The 13,700-nt window shown below is 56.4% G+C and overlaps 1 protein-coding gene and 1 non-coding gene across 2 annotated transcripts; one reads left to right on the top strand and one right to left on the bottom strand.

The window, feature by feature from the left end:
• The first annotated feature begins 584 nt into the window (after positions 1 to 584).
• SMIM35 (small integral membrane protein 35) lies at positions 585 to 12,961 on the top strand. Its single transcript, XM_055132179.1, has 5 exons — positions 585 to 675; positions 6,143 to 6,262; positions 7,763 to 7,796; positions 8,555 to 8,672; positions 12,729 to 12,961. Exons 1-4 carry the CDS (start codon positions 585 to 587, stop codon positions 8,652 to 8,654), a joined length of 345 nt encoding a protein of 114 aa, XP_054988154.1. The 3' UTR covers positions 8,655 to 8,672; positions 12,729 to 12,961.
• On the bottom strand, positions 7,366 to 7,471 carry LOC129403870 (U6 spliceosomal RNA). The gene has a single exon (XR_008629528.1). It is a non-coding gene; the product is annotated as a U6 spliceosomal RNA (small nuclear RNA).
• Positions 12,962 to 13,700: the final 739 nt, after the last annotated feature.

Genomic DNA, 13,700 nt, shown 5'->3' with positions numbered 1-13,700 from the left:
GATCCAGCCTTGGAGGTTCTGGGCTGGCCCCGTTCTGGGTGTGCTAGTTTGAGAATCTACCTGAAGCTTGGCACGGAGAAAGCAAACTTTGGGGGAACCCTGAGGATCCCGGCAGTCCGCATCCAGGCAGAACCCGGGGCTGCAGTGCCCGGGATCCGTGGGAGCTTGGTGATGTCACTTCCTGTGTTCGTATGTTCCCGTGGAAGGGCAAAGAAGAGGGCCATGACAGAGAGCAACCGAGAGGACAGCGGAGCGGGAAATAATTATAGAACTAGGGGAGGGGAGTCAGCCAGGGAAGAGTGGGCTGGCGGCAGATGGACGGGATGAAGAGGTGGAAGCTGAGAGACGGGGAGGGGTGGGGAGCAGGAGGCAGGCGTGGGGGGGCGGCGAAGGGCCCCGCCATCTGCCAGGTTTCCAATTGCAGAGTGGAGGAGGGAGCCCCTGGGAACATCAGTCTCCACCCACCTGCCCCAGGGTAGCAGGGCCCTGCGAAGTCCCACCCGCCCCCCCACCCCGGACACTTCTCAGGTGTGAGTCGGGAGGAGGCTGCAGCTGGCCGGGCAGTGCCTGCTGGAGCCCACGGCATGGTCCTCAATGGCCGCTGGTCTGGCCGCGGCCAGCCGGTGCAGGAGCTTCCAGCTAAGGGCCTCTCCTCCCGTCGCCCCCTCGTCTGCTGTGAGGCCACCTCACCCCCGGCACTTCCCCACACCACCCCCAGAGCTGGGGTCTCTGCAGCGCCCCCAGGGCTCCCAGAGCCCCACCAGAACCCCTAGGGACCCTCGTCATCATCATCCCCAGCTCCCCACCAAGGGTTGAGGCTGCATCGCTTGCTCCTCACATCTCACCCCGCAGACAGAGACCCCCCCCACCGCCCCCACATCTCACCTGCAGGGCCCACCTCCACCCCCACATCTCACTCTGCAGACAGGTGTGTAAAAACACAAAAAAGAAAAAAGAGAGAGCAGGCACCACACCGGGCACAGGGCAGCGGCGCTGTCTCTCCTGCCACCTGAGTTCGGTAGTCTCCAGCCGCTTCCCCCACCCTGGGGAGGTTGATGGCGATGATGAGGCAGGCGAAGGAAGGAACGGAGCCAAGCTGGTTGGTCTCAGTTGCAGTTTATTCCATTCCCATCTCCATTCTCCTCTGATTCTCCTCCTGCTTCTTCCTCCCCCATCCTACTTCATTCTCTTTCTCCTCTGGATCTGGATGTGGATCTAGCTTCTCCAGATCTGGCCCTGAAACTGGCCCTGGGACTCGACAGCACTCGCCCCCAGCCCACTCTCACAGCCTAGTTAAATCCCTAAGAATGAGGGGTTGGGGCTTACACATAGGTGTGGTTACAATCGATAGGGGGTAAAGTTCTATCCCTTAGGGGATGCTGCTTCTAGGACAGATTCTCTTTCAACAGAACACCCGCCTAAGAGCAGAATCCCATGGGTGTGTTTCTCCTCTCCTTGTCCAGCTAACATATAAGTATTCATATTATTAATCATTTTGTATGGACATAGCAAGAGATGCATTAAGCTTATAGAATTGCTCTCCTGGGGTCATCTCAATCTCAGACTACAGTGCTCAGGCCAGATTAGTCTTTCCTATCCCTACCAGGGTCCTAGTCTCGTCGTTGCTTTTGGATCATGACATGACATGTCCATGACCAATCTCTTAACATATAGTTAAGCATTAGGCACTTTGGCCAGGCCCATCTCAATGCCAGGGTAGCATATAACTCACCGCTTGTCCTGGGTCTGTCCCTGCTTTTGGGTCTTCGTCGGGACCCTGCTTTTGGGGGTGCTAGGAAGTAAGGGCAGCTGAGGCTTAGGTTGAGAAAGCAGATGCCCGGGAGTGAATAATATTTGAAGCCAATTAAGTCCCATGTTACCAAAGCATATTAACAACTGTCTTTCTTTGTCCATACAAAAAGGATATTGCTTTAAAATAAACTATTCAAAAGACATAAGGAGTGGAGAAAGGCAATATTAACTTACAATACAAGTACACTGTCCTAGCAAGGTCTGACCTTAAAAATTAACAGAGTTTGATTAAAGGAAGAGCGGATAAACTGGTAGAAGTGGTTACAGATAAACAAAGGAATGGAAGTGACTTGGGAGCACTTTGATGGGTGTGACTGATATAACTAAGCTCCTATTGGCAAGGGGAGCAGGACATACCAATGTAGTCTAGAATAGTTTAGAGATTATTACCAGATAAACCCAAACTCTGTGGCAAGGGAGAAAGGACAAACCAATGATATCCAACAGACAGGGACCCACACATCTCACCCTGGGTGACAGGGACCCTCGTACCCCTGCCCCCATATCTCACCCCACCCACAGGACAGGGACCTCCACACCCCCCACTTCTCACCCCACAGGACAGGGATCCCCATGCCCCCCACTTCTCACCCCACAGGGACCCCACATTCCCCCAGCCCTGGCCCTGACCCCCTCTCTCAGAGGCCCTGGGAATAGGCGCAGTTGGGGCAGGTGGACGCCTGGCAAGGAGGGGTGGCCAGAGTCAGATGTGGAATATTTTGGGGTGGCCGGGGCTCACCCAGCAGCCCTCTGAACCACCCCCGGCCCCAGAGGTGTGGTGTGCAATAGGCGGGCCCCCAGAGCCCTCTACATTGTGGGGGGGAAGGGCAGTCAAGCAGTCCCCAGGAAGTCTGAGGATGACCGGCCTGTCCCCTCATTCTTTTTTTTTTTTTTTTTTTTGCTTTTTGGGTCACACCCAGCGATGCTCAGGGGTTACTCCTGGCTTTGCACTCAGGAATTACTCCTGGCGGTGCTTGGGGGACCATATGGGATGCCGGGGATCGAACCTGGGTCGGCCGCGTGCAAGGCAAACGCCCTACCCGCTGTGCTATCGCTCCGGCCCCTCCCCTCATTCTTGGGGAAGGTGTCATTGGTCTCTGCTGCCAGCAGGGGGCGCACGAGCCTCAGGAATGACCTCTGGGCAATGCGTCCAGCCAGAGCTGGGCAAGGAGGGAGGAGGAGAAACTCCAGAGTTGGGGACCACGCAGGGGACACCAAGATTCAGCTCTGACCTCCCAAAACCACAGTCCCTGTCCCTGGCACTAGAGCCTTTCACGGATTCCTTTCTTTCAGAACCGTTCTCTCAGCTCCCAGGAGGTGGGGCAGGGGGTGGGGGTCACTGCTGTGAGCTTGGCTGGTTCTGGGGGCACAAATGCAGAGAAGCTGGGGGGGTGCGTGGAGGAACATACCACCTGGGTGGGGAGGTGGCCCCTGGCTGCTCTTTCCCTTGAGGTGTGGTGGTGCCAAGGAAGCTGCTGAGCTGAGGTGGGGGGGGGGCACCTGGGGCAGGGGTGGGGCTGGGCAGGTGGTTGTGGGTGCTGGGGTCTGCCGGAACCCCCCCCCCGTAATGCCTGGTGCAGGGGGCTGCGTGCTCTCACCCCTGATTCTCGACATTCTGCTCACTGTAGTCACGGGCTCTTTCTGGCACTGTCTGGGCTTTCTGAGAACTCCCGAGTTAAACCCATCACGTCCTGGGCAAGCTGCGTTTACTCACATGAGGCGGTTACCCGGTTCCAGCCCTCAAAGATCGGCTGATAAGCCCACAGTGCTCTTTCTTTGTGTGCCTCATATGTTAATTTGGGGGTTGGAGATGACATCTTCGTAGATGTATTTGAGCAATGCGGGCCCTAGTCCTCCTTCCATGCCTGTCATCGTCACTCTTGATGTATTTTAGTGAGCCTCTGGGAATTGCGTTTTAATTTTTAATTTTATTTTAGAAGTTAGTTCACAATATTTGATTACATTTAATATTCAAACACCCATCCCACCACCATTGCACCTTCCCACAACCAAATTTGGGATGTTTCCATCCCAAGCCCCAGTCCCTGTCCCAAAATACAACCAAAATAATATATTTGGCATTGTCTGTTAGGAAGAACAGCGGCACATGCTTACAAAAGAAACAGTGTGAAGATTGTTCTATCTTGGCAGGAGCCATTAAGACATTCTATAGGATGTCACTAACAGGTTGTTAAAGTTTGGGTGATGTGAGCTTTGGTATATATGTCTGAAAACATGTATATATGCATATATATATATATATATTTCCCTCCATGATTTGTTGCCCACTATCTGAACCCCATCTAATATGATGTGGTGATTATGGAGAATGGGTAGGGGGTGTCTTATGATGTGTCGCGCAGCTGCGCGGTCCAGGAATAGGTTCATTTATATGTGAGACTCGGTCCAAGCCTGTGGGGAGTTGCCTTGAGCATGGCAGCGGTTGGGTTGTGGAGGTTTTTGGCTGCCCGAGCTGGGTCCCTTGGGGCGGGGAGGGCTCTCACCTGCCCCCTCTGGGGTGCCCCGAGCGAAGCAGCCTGGCTCGGAGTCCGGTGGCATGGCTATGGGGGCCTCGTGTTATGCTCCCTCCCGGGAATAGTAGACCTGTGATCTGGATGGTGGCCGACAACGAGATTACCTCGGGAGTTTTAGAAGAGTCAGGGCATGGCCCCGCGGGGAGGGCACTTGCCTGGCATGCAGGTGGCCTGGGTTTGATCCCCGGTACCACATATGAGTTGGTGCTGCCTGGCACAGATTGACACAGACAGGCATGGGTTGGCATCTCCTTGCACAGACTAGAAAAGCCTGGCACAGACTAGAATAACCTAGCACAAATTGGCAGAGGTTGGCACGGGTCAGCAGTGACATGGGTTGGCACTGCCTGGCATAGACTGGCATGATTCACACTAGCAGGCATAGGGTAGGCACAGACCGACACTGTCTGGCACAGATTGGCAAGACTGGCAGAGCTGGTACGGGTTTGCATGAACGTGCAGGGGGGCACTGCCTGACACACACCACAGAGGTTGGCACCATCTGGCGCTAACTGGCACCGTTTGTGAGACAAACACAGACTGGCACCTTTTGGCACAGACCGGCACTGTCCGGCACGGAGGGAGGATTTCCCTCGCCGGGACACAGGGGTGCTTCTCACCGTCCCCTCCCCATTTCATCCTCGCCGCAGCCCCGGGCTGGAGGCGTCTTCTCATGTCTTCCCCGTGTTTTACTCTCTTGGTTTTGCTTTGGAAGAGCATGGGCTTGGCAGCCAGAGCGACATAGCACCGCGGGTAGGACGCTTGCCTGGCACACGGCTGGCCTGGCTTTGGTCCCCAGCACTACAAATGGTCCCCTAAGCACTGTCGGGAGTGATTCCTGAGAGCAGAGCCAGGAGGAAGCCCTGAGCATTGCAGGATGTGGTTGCCTACCCCCGCCCCCAAATGTGTGGGCTTTCCTAAGATGGCAGCAGAGCCCGCCCTCCTTTGGCTGTCCTGTCTCTCCCTGGAGGGAGCAGCCCCACCGCGGGGAGAAGGGTCCAGGAGGAGGGTCTCAGGACAGGGGCTTGGCAAACTTGTCATGTGTCTTGGTGACGATGGCAACAATGATAAAGTCTGTATCTCTGGGCAGCCTGGTGCTCCCTCAGTGTCCTGCACTCAGCACCCTGGTATTAACGCTACTAGGTGACTCTAGATGTGTTTGTCATTAACCCCACTTTCCGCAGAGCGAATGGGATCCAGGGTGGGAGAGGGATTTGCTGCCTCCTCTGATTTGCAGCTGAGGAACCGGGGAGGGTGGGCTTACCCACTGCACTTCCTGGCACTGGGAACCACCGGGGCCAGTGGAGAAGGGGAGTCAGTCTCCTACTCCTGGCATTGCAGCTGGGCACTCACCAGCCTTTCTGCCCCGGCAAGGTGGGGTCACACTTCCTCCCGTGAGCTCCCTCTCATCCCCCAGCAGCCCCCCTTCCCCTCTCCCCCTGTGGGCCTGACTTGACCAAGGAGCTAGAAACTTAGCTAAGAGCGTGGGCTGCAAACGGGAAGTGGGGCTCAGGCTGAGTCACAAACAGAGCCTGAGAATTGACCAGGAGGGTGAGGCGCCCATTCTTAGGGTCCCCCAGGCTGCCCTTGCTGACAACCAGGCTTCCTTAGGTGACGAGAATGACCGCCTGGGCTCTGCAAGTCGAGGCACCCAACTCCCGGGGCCCCCAGGGTTATGGGTCAGCTAACTGGGAGTTGGGGGTGAGACACGCCCCTCATGCCTCAGAGGGAGTTGGCTGAGCCCGGGGCCGGGGGGCCACCGCCATGTGGTGACTCGCCGCCCTCTCTGTCCCCAGCAGCTGCAGACTCCATCAGCACCCTGGGCCTGATCCTGGGCGTGGGGCTGTCCCTGCTGCTCGTGTCCATCTTGGGCTACAGCCTGGCCAAGTGGTACCAGCGCGGGTACTGCTGGGAAGGTGAGTGAGCACTGGACCCTGTCACCTCGCGCGCTCTGCTCCCGGGCAGCTGGCAGGCTGGGTGGAGCCCCACTTCCCTGTGCCACGGCATGCAAATGCAGTTCCGGGGGCAGCCCCTCTGGTTGGAGGCTTGAGGGCACTACTGGGCTCTGGTGTGGCCCATGGGGAGTGGGGCTCCTCCCACAGGCAGCTGCCCCGGCCCTGCCCACCCCCCACCCCCCACCCCCACCCCCAGCTCCCTCCCTGCAGAGGCCACAAGGGCCAGACCTGGCCTTCCTACAATGACCCCTTGTCTGCCTCTGCCCCTGTCTGTGCTCTCTCCCAGGTCCCCTTAAGCTTGCAGGGGCTTCAGCTGCACTGGGGGCTTCCAGAACGCACTGGGGTGCCCCTACTCTGACCCACACCCACAGATCCCCAGGACTTGGGAGAGCTGGGGCTGGATGGGAGTGGGGGGGGTGTGGGGTAGCCGAGGGACAGAACTTGGGGACCTGCAGTCCATTTCAGCAGCTCTGCCAGTGCCGGGGACCCCTGGGTGCCAAGGCCCTTTCTTTGGTCTAAGATGGCCTTTGACCTTCCAGAGACATAGGCCAGCGAGGAGGGCACTTGCCTTGCATGTGGCTGACCCATGTTTGATCCCCGGAACCCTATAGGGTCCCCTGAGCCCACCAGGAGTGATCCCTGAGTGCAGAGCCAAGAGTAAGCCCTGAGCACAGCAGGGTGTGGCCCCAGAACAAGCAAACAAACAAAAACAAAATAAAATTCCGCCCAAGGAAGAAATTTCTAGTCTCCATTTTTAAAAAGTTTTTTATAAGTTAGAAATCTTGGGGCTGGAGCGATAGCACAGCGGGGAGGGCATTTGCCTTGCACGCCGCCGACTGGGGTTTGATTCCTCTGCCCCTCTCGGAGAGCCCGGCAAGCTACCGAGAGTATCTCGATTGCACAGCAAAACCTGGCAAGCTCCCCATGGCGTATTCGATATGCCAAAAACAGTAACAACAAGTCTCACAATGGAGATGTTACTGGTGCCCACTCAAGCAAATCGATGAGCAATGGGATGACAGTGACAGTGATACCATGATAGAAATCTTGCTATTTTAATGGGTCAAAATCTGGAACGCTTCACAAGTTTGCATGTCATCCCTGTGCAGGGGCCGTGCTGATATCTGTATGGTTCTAATTTTAGTAGATGCCACAGAAGCGAGCACTGGCCTCCACTCCTAATCGAGGGGAAACTGTGGTCAAAGCGGCGGGCTTGGGAAAGGCGGGGGTGGGGGGGGCTTCCGGGTCCTAGCTCAGCTGGCACCGCCTCTGTCCAGGGCCATCGGACCCTCCGTGCTGCCCCCTTAGCAGCAGACGAGGCTTTCTGCTTGGAGTTTGGGGTCCACCCGGGGCCTGGGGCAGGACACCGAGGCAATTCGGACTCTTCCAAGCACCCAAGGCCCCACCCCCCAGGCAGGTGACGCCACCCCCAGGCACTAACTCTCTGGCTTCTCTTCCCAGGGCCCAGCTTTGTCTTCAACTTATACCAGATCCGGTGAGTGGGTCAGCATCTTGGCCTCCCCCCGCCCCTCCCGCCCCACCAGCAGGGGCCGGGCAGTGGCCAGGCTACTGGGAAGCGTGGAGGGGCTGTGCCTGTCCTTAAAGGGGCGGCCCTCTGGGCACCCACCCCAGCACGCTTTCATTCATTCCCTTACTTTATTCATTCACTCATTCATTCACTCACTTCATTCACCCACTTCCTTTACTCACTCATTCACTCTCATTCATTCCCTCACTTCATTCACCCACTTCTTCATTTATGTACTCATTCACTCACTTACTATTTCATTTGCTCCATTCATTCACTCCCTCATTCACTCCCTCATCTACTCTCTTATCCACTCCCTCTTTCACTCACTCATTGCTCCATTCACTCCCTCATTCACTCCCTCATTCACTCACTCACTCACCTCTCCCCCCCTCCTCCCCTCCAACTCACTCCCTCAGTGTTTGCTCCTCCACTGTTCTGTGTTTGGAAAGAACTGGTTGGACCCAGACCCGGACTACTAGTTTCTCAGGCTCCAAAGACGCCCGAGCACAGTTCGGCCCGCATCTCCCTGTCTGCGTGGACAGCTCCTGATTACAAACCAAACCACCCCAGACACAGCCTGTGGGGAAAGGATGGAGCTTGAGAAGATGAGGGGGGATTTAGGGTGGCCCTCAGGACACCAGCAGCGTGTCCAGGGAGTGGGGTGTGGGCGGGGGGAGAAGCCCCAGCCCCAGCCTATGGTTTCAGGGGACCCTCTCCCGCAGAAACCTGAAGGAACTGGACTCGGGGCCCCCCTTCACCATCAGCGGCCACATCGGCAACCCTGACGGCAGCTACATGAGGTTCTCCGACCGGCTCGTCTGAGCCCAGGGGGTTCGGCAGGTGAGTGGAACTCGGGGGAGCCCCAACACCTGCTGGGGACCCCCAGAGGAGCACAGCGGCGGTGGGTGTGCAGGAGGGGTGTTCGGGGCCACCACTGCCTCCCCTACCTGCCCCTGCTCTGTCCACCCTGTCCACGTCCAGCCTTTCTTTCCTGGAATATGTGTCTCCTCACACGGAAGCTTCTGGAGTGTGTCTGCTCAAGTCTCTGGGGGTGAAGTTGCCAGGAGGCCACTCGCCTGGCCCATCGTGAACTCTGGCGTCCAAGGGTGTCCCTCGTGTCCCCCGGTCCCAGCCCCCAAGCAGGGTGTCCAGCCTCAGCGACACTCCTGCAGGGATCCCCCTGTAGCCCAGAAAGGAGAGGCGCAGGACTTGGGCGGGGGGGTGCAGGTGGTCCTGGTTTGGGTCTGGTGACCTCAGGTGCGGGAACAGGGACGGCCGCTGAGGGCCGGGAGAGCGGAGGGTATTTCCCACCCTGGGATGGAGAACCAAGAGGGGCTGCTTCCTCTTTCAGGCCCTGACATGCTCCCAGCCCTGTTCTCCTCATCCTCCCGGCCTCAACTTCCCAGGCTGCCCCACAGCTCTGATGCTCTAAGCCAGGGCCCAGCCCCGGGATGTGGCAGGTGTCTGCTCAGCGGGGCTGGCAGCCCCAGAGTCCAGGGAATCGACTGGGGAGCAGCTCCCTGAGGCCTGGGCTCTGGCGGGATGCCCGGGGCTTCCCCAGGACCCTCTTATCCCTCACTGCCCCGTCTGCTGCCATAGCCAGGACCTGCCCCTGTGCGCCCCCCACATCTGGCCTCAGAGCTCAGCTCACGCTGTCCCCATTGCCCCCTCCCTCTGACCCTCCCTGGGCTTCCTAACCAGCCACCACCATGGGGACCCTCCGAATTCTCCCCCTGATTGGCATGCCCCAGTGGAAGTAACACCAACAGCGTGGTTCTTTAAAGAATCTTTTTTTTTTTTTTAAACGAACTTGCTCATAGCTGGGCTTTAGACGGGTTCCCGTGATCACTGCCAGCTCCCTCCACTGGGTTCTCAGACTCCCTCCCTGACCCCCACCCTTGGGCTGCCATTGCGATGGCAGCTTTTTCAGTTTGCGTCCCATTTAGCTCTGTCCTGCCTCAGCACCATAGATGTGCCTGCATCCCCCGGCTCCTGCCCCCCTGCTTCTCCTCTGTCTCCTCCCCCATAGCCACGGGATTCCTTTCCTTCCCCTCCCTGGACTTGGGGGCCAAGACTGATGTAGGCACCCCCCCCCTTAAACCATTACATTTCCTTGTCTAGTTATTCTAAATCCCACGTGTAAGTGAGAGTATCCTGCCTCTGCCACAATTTGGAGGGTGTTTGTTTTGTTTTGTTTTGTTTTGTTTTGGGTGTTGGTCACACTCAGCACTCAGGGTTTACTCCTGGCTCTGTGCTCAGGGATCACTCCTGGTGTCTCCAGGGACCCTATGGGGCGCCAGGGATTGAACTTGGGCCAGCCACATGCAAGGCAAATGTGCACTGTCCCATCTACTGTACTATCCCACTGTACTATCGCCCTAGCCCCTGGCACAGGTTTTTATTTTTTCAATTTAAAAAAGCTTCTCATGATGGCTGTATCCCACTTTGGAGCAAAAAAGTTGGTGTACGATCTGCAATGGCCAGGCAGTGAGATATAACTGGAGAATCGGACAACACCGTTCCTGCCCGCCACCCCCCACCCCCATCCCAGGCTGAGTCCCCTGTGGGCTGGGCTTGTCTCTGTCCCTACTAACTGCAGAAAAGGGAGCAGGTGGGAGATGGCCCAGAAACGTTCCTTTTGGGAGCAAAAGGGGTAATTTCACACTGCTAGTGGGAATGCCAACTGGTTCAGCCCTTTTGGAAAACAATATGGACGATTCTCAAAAAATTAGAAATTGAGCTCCCATTTGACCCAGCAATACCACTCCTGGGAATATATCCTGGAGAAGCAAAAAAGTATAGTCGAAATGACATCTGCACTTATATGTTCATTGCAGCACTATTTACAATAGCCAGAATCTGGAAAAAACCCGAGTGCCCTAGAACAGATGACTGGTTGAAGAAACTTTGGTACATCTATACAATGGAATACTATGCAGCTGTTAGAAAAAATGAGGTCATGAACTTTGCATATAAGTGGATCAGCATGGAAAGTATCATGCTAAGTGAAATGAGTCAGAAAGAGAGAGACAGACATAGAAAGATTGCACTCATCTGTGGAATACAGAATAACAGAGTGGGAGACTAACACCTAAGAATAGTAGAAATAAGTACCAGGAGGTTGACTCCATGGCTTGGAAGCTGACCTCACATTCTGGGGAGAGGGCAGCTTAGATAGAGAAGGAAACACCAAGTAAAATGTGGTTGGAGGCCACGCGGGTGAAGGGTGATGCGTGTTGAATGTAGACTAGAGACTGAACACAATGGCCACGCAACACCTTTATTGCAAACCACAACACCTAATTAGGGAGAATAAAAGGGAATACCCTGCCACAGTGGCAGGGTGGGGTGGGGGAGATGGGATTGGGGAGGGTGGGAGGGATGCTGGGTTTATTTGTGGTGGAGAATGGGCACTGGTGAAGGGATGGGTTCTCGAACTTTGTATGAGGGAAACATGAGCACGAAAATGTATAAATCTGTAACTGTACCCTCACGGTGACTCACTAATTAAAAAATAAATTAAAAAAAATAAATAAATAAAAAAGAAACTAAAAAAAAGGGAGGGTAGTTTCAGCAGGCAAAGGGACAAGGGTCAAGGGGACCCAGAACCCTTGGTGGGTGAGGTCAGGCTCACCCAGAGGCATTTATTTCAGCAGCTGGAAACGGGAGAGTTTTGAAGGCTCTTCCCTGTGGGGAGGCCGGCCCTATCTGTCTCAGCCTTATTCCCTGCGGGAAGGACGGGACCCCGCCTCGGGGCAGGTGAACAATAAACCAGAGAGGAACAAGGGCATGAGAACCGTCTTGCTTCACAGCTGCGGGCTGGCCCACACAGACACAAAGAGATGGTGGGCAGGTGACCATCATCTTCCTTAGTTTTCTGTCGCCCTGTCCGAGCCAGCAGCTCCGCTGAGCTGTGGGTCCCCAGGCCCCCACCCCTCCGGTCTGCTGTCTCCAGGGCTCCTGTGTAAGGAGAGGGGACCGGGAGCCGGGGATCCCTGGGGCCTGCCTTCTGCTCCACATGTCTCCCCGGTCCTCGCCCCCCCCGCCCCTCCCCCCCTCTTCCTTTTCATCCCTACTGTGGGCTCCAGGTCATCACGGTCAGCCCCTTTGTTGGGTCACTGCACACCCCAGAACCTACTGGGAGACTCCAGGCTCTTAATTTTTCTGACTTTGAAGGACAAATGCTCCCTGTACCCCTACCCCCGCCTCCCCACAAGTCAATCCTTGATGATCCCCTCATGCCTGGTGTTAGGGTCTGGGGTCGGCCATCCCTCAAGGACCGAGAACGGAGCCGAAAATGCAAATCACATAGCGAGGTTTATTGTTCCAGCTAGCTGGGGTCCAAGTATCCACCCCGTGCAGCAGGCTGCAACAAGGACACACACCCCCACCCCCAGCACGAGGTTCAGCAAGTTCTAATGCTTTCATTTTGGCAAGTCAGCATTACTCAGCAATTTCCTATTTCCCACAGAGTACACATATTTTTTTGTTGTTGTTTTGGCCCGTAGCATCCAGCCAATGTAACTGGATTACATTGTTATCTGTAACAATGTAACAGGTAACAATGTATATTCCGGAGACCTAATCTCATTCTGGGGATGCAATCTTGGACTAAAACATCTGGTTTCTCTGCTTTTTTGGAAAGTGACTTCCTAGAAGAGGCCTAAGTCACTCAGAGCCTGTCTGTCATGGCAGTTCTCCGGCTAAGTGGGTCCTAACACCTGGGAAGCGGACCCCCAAGCCAGTGCATGCTTCCCACTCTTCAGGGTGGGGGAGGGGCCTCTTGCAGGCCAGTGGCAGATCCTAGAATTCTGAGTTCCTGATGGTGCCTGGGGTTGCTCCGGCCGACGCCAGGGCCAGCCCGGGAAGTGATGCCGCCTCTCTCATTCTCTTCAGGGACTCTTCACCTTCATCCCTGGTCCACTCCGAGGTGTTCCGAAAAACGACACATTGGATCTTTCCTGCCCGTGTGCTGCTTGCCCAGTCTTTGCTCACCATTGGCTACGGCATCTTGACCGAGCACCCAGCCACTCTTTCTGCTTTCGATGTAACTTCGGGGAGCTGGAGGCCACCCAGAGGCTGAGCAGGGGGAGCCGTGGGGACGGCTGCAGTGGCTTTGACCGTGCCCATGGCCGGGGAGGGGCCTCTGTGGCTCCCCTGTCACTTGGTGCAGGGGCTCTGAGCACCTCTGAGAAGCTGCCTGCTGGAGTGCTTCTCTCTGTTGCTCAAACCTGCTTTGCCGTCAGGTTCCATCTCTGAGCAGCGGTGCTGAAGCAGCTCTCGTACAAAACAGGAAGTCGGCGGCTTGGCGACTTCTCACACTTGGGAACCCGAAGTGAAAATATTCTGCCTTTGCTCAGAGGCGACAAAACACAAGTGGGGTCGAACCGGAGGCCCGTCTCTGGGTTTGTGCTGCAGGACTCACGTGGACAGGGTCCACCCACACCCGAAGTCTCGGGCGAGGCTACCCCCTGTGCAGACTGGGAGCCCCGGAGCTGGGGGGCTCATGTGGGAAATAGAAGGCGCCTCACCTGCTTAAGCCCCTTGCCCTCCCTGGCGGCTTTGCACCCCAGGACTGTGCATGTGCCTGTCTCTGCACCCTAAGGTCCCAGCTACAAGGCGGTTATGGATGGGGAGGGGTGGGGCGGGATGGGGCGGGACGGAGAGGTGGGCTGAGGGGACACCTGTGTGTATGCACCTGCAGAGGGACCACAGGGGGCCCTGCTATGTTCCCAGAGGGTCTGCCCCCGAGGCAGGTGCCCAGGGGGGGCACAAGCTGAAGGAGTGGGCCACTGCCCAGTGAATATTTTCACGGTCCTCTGCTGACCGCCCGCCCACATCCTCGCTTTAAGTTTCCTGTTTGTTCTG

This window comes from Sorex araneus, chromosome 3 (genome assembly GCF_027595985.1).
Source record: "Sorex araneus isolate mSorAra2 chromosome 3, mSorAra2.pri, whole genome shotgun sequence".
In the NCBI taxonomy this organism is placed as follows: domain Eukaryota; kingdom Metazoa; phylum Chordata; class Mammalia; order Eulipotyphla; family Soricidae; genus Sorex; species Sorex araneus.
This window is presented reverse-complemented; position numbering and strand designations above follow the sequence as displayed.

Excerpts from the sequence above, each read along its gene's own strand:
- SMIM35 (XM_055132179.1), top strand. The coding sequence starts at position 585 with ATGGTCCTCAATGGCCGCTGGTCTGGCCGCGGCCAGCCGGTGCAGGAG. Across the intron at positions 6,263-7,762 it reads GCGCGGGTACTGCTGGGAAG|GGCCCAGCTTTGTCTTCAAC; the intron begins GTGAGTGAGCAC and ends TTCTCTTCCCAG. Across the intron at positions 7,797-8,554 it reads TTCAACTTATACCAGATCCG|AAACCTGAAGGAACTGGACT; the intron begins GTGAGTGGGTCA and ends CCTCTCCCGCAG.